Below are 260 nucleotides of genomic sequence, written 5' to 3'. Positions count from 1 at the left end.
TACATATATGTATGTATGTATGTATGTATGTAATATATGTGTATGTATGTGTGTGTCGGATCATCATCGTAGATCACGTTGAACAACGCTCGTTAAGAAGACTCGAACTAATCTATCGTCTATCGTTCATTCTCGACTCTTCCTGATAAAAATCATCGATCGTTGTAGACTCAATGCTTTGTTCGTTCGCGACGTTATTGATGTCCTCCGGTTCTATAAGACGTACGACGAAGTTATTCCTCCAATACCGACGCCAACGG

At 40.0% G+C, this 260-nt stretch overlaps 1 protein-coding gene across 1 annotated transcript in view; it reads right to left on the bottom strand.

Annotated features, from left to right (window-relative positions):
* The window catches only part of LOC124955446 (E3 ubiquitin-protein ligase MARCHF2-like), a 10,683-nt gene continuing 10,423 nt past the window's right edge, over nucleotides 1-260 (bottom strand). The window contains exon 7 of the mRNA XM_047509900.1: nucleotides 1-260. This exon is cut by the window's right edge and continues 12 nt beyond it. Within this exon, the coding sequence (XP_047365856.1) occupies nucleotides 113-260 (148 nt within the window). The 3' untranslated portion in view covers nucleotides 1-112.

Source organism: Vespa velutina, chromosome 18 (genome assembly GCF_912470025.1).
Source record: "Vespa velutina chromosome 18, iVesVel2.1, whole genome shotgun sequence".
In the NCBI taxonomy this organism is placed as follows: domain Eukaryota; kingdom Metazoa; phylum Arthropoda; class Insecta; order Hymenoptera; family Vespidae; genus Vespa; species Vespa velutina.
Note: the sequence above shows the minus strand (reverse complement) of the source record. Positions and strands in the feature narration are given on the sequence as shown.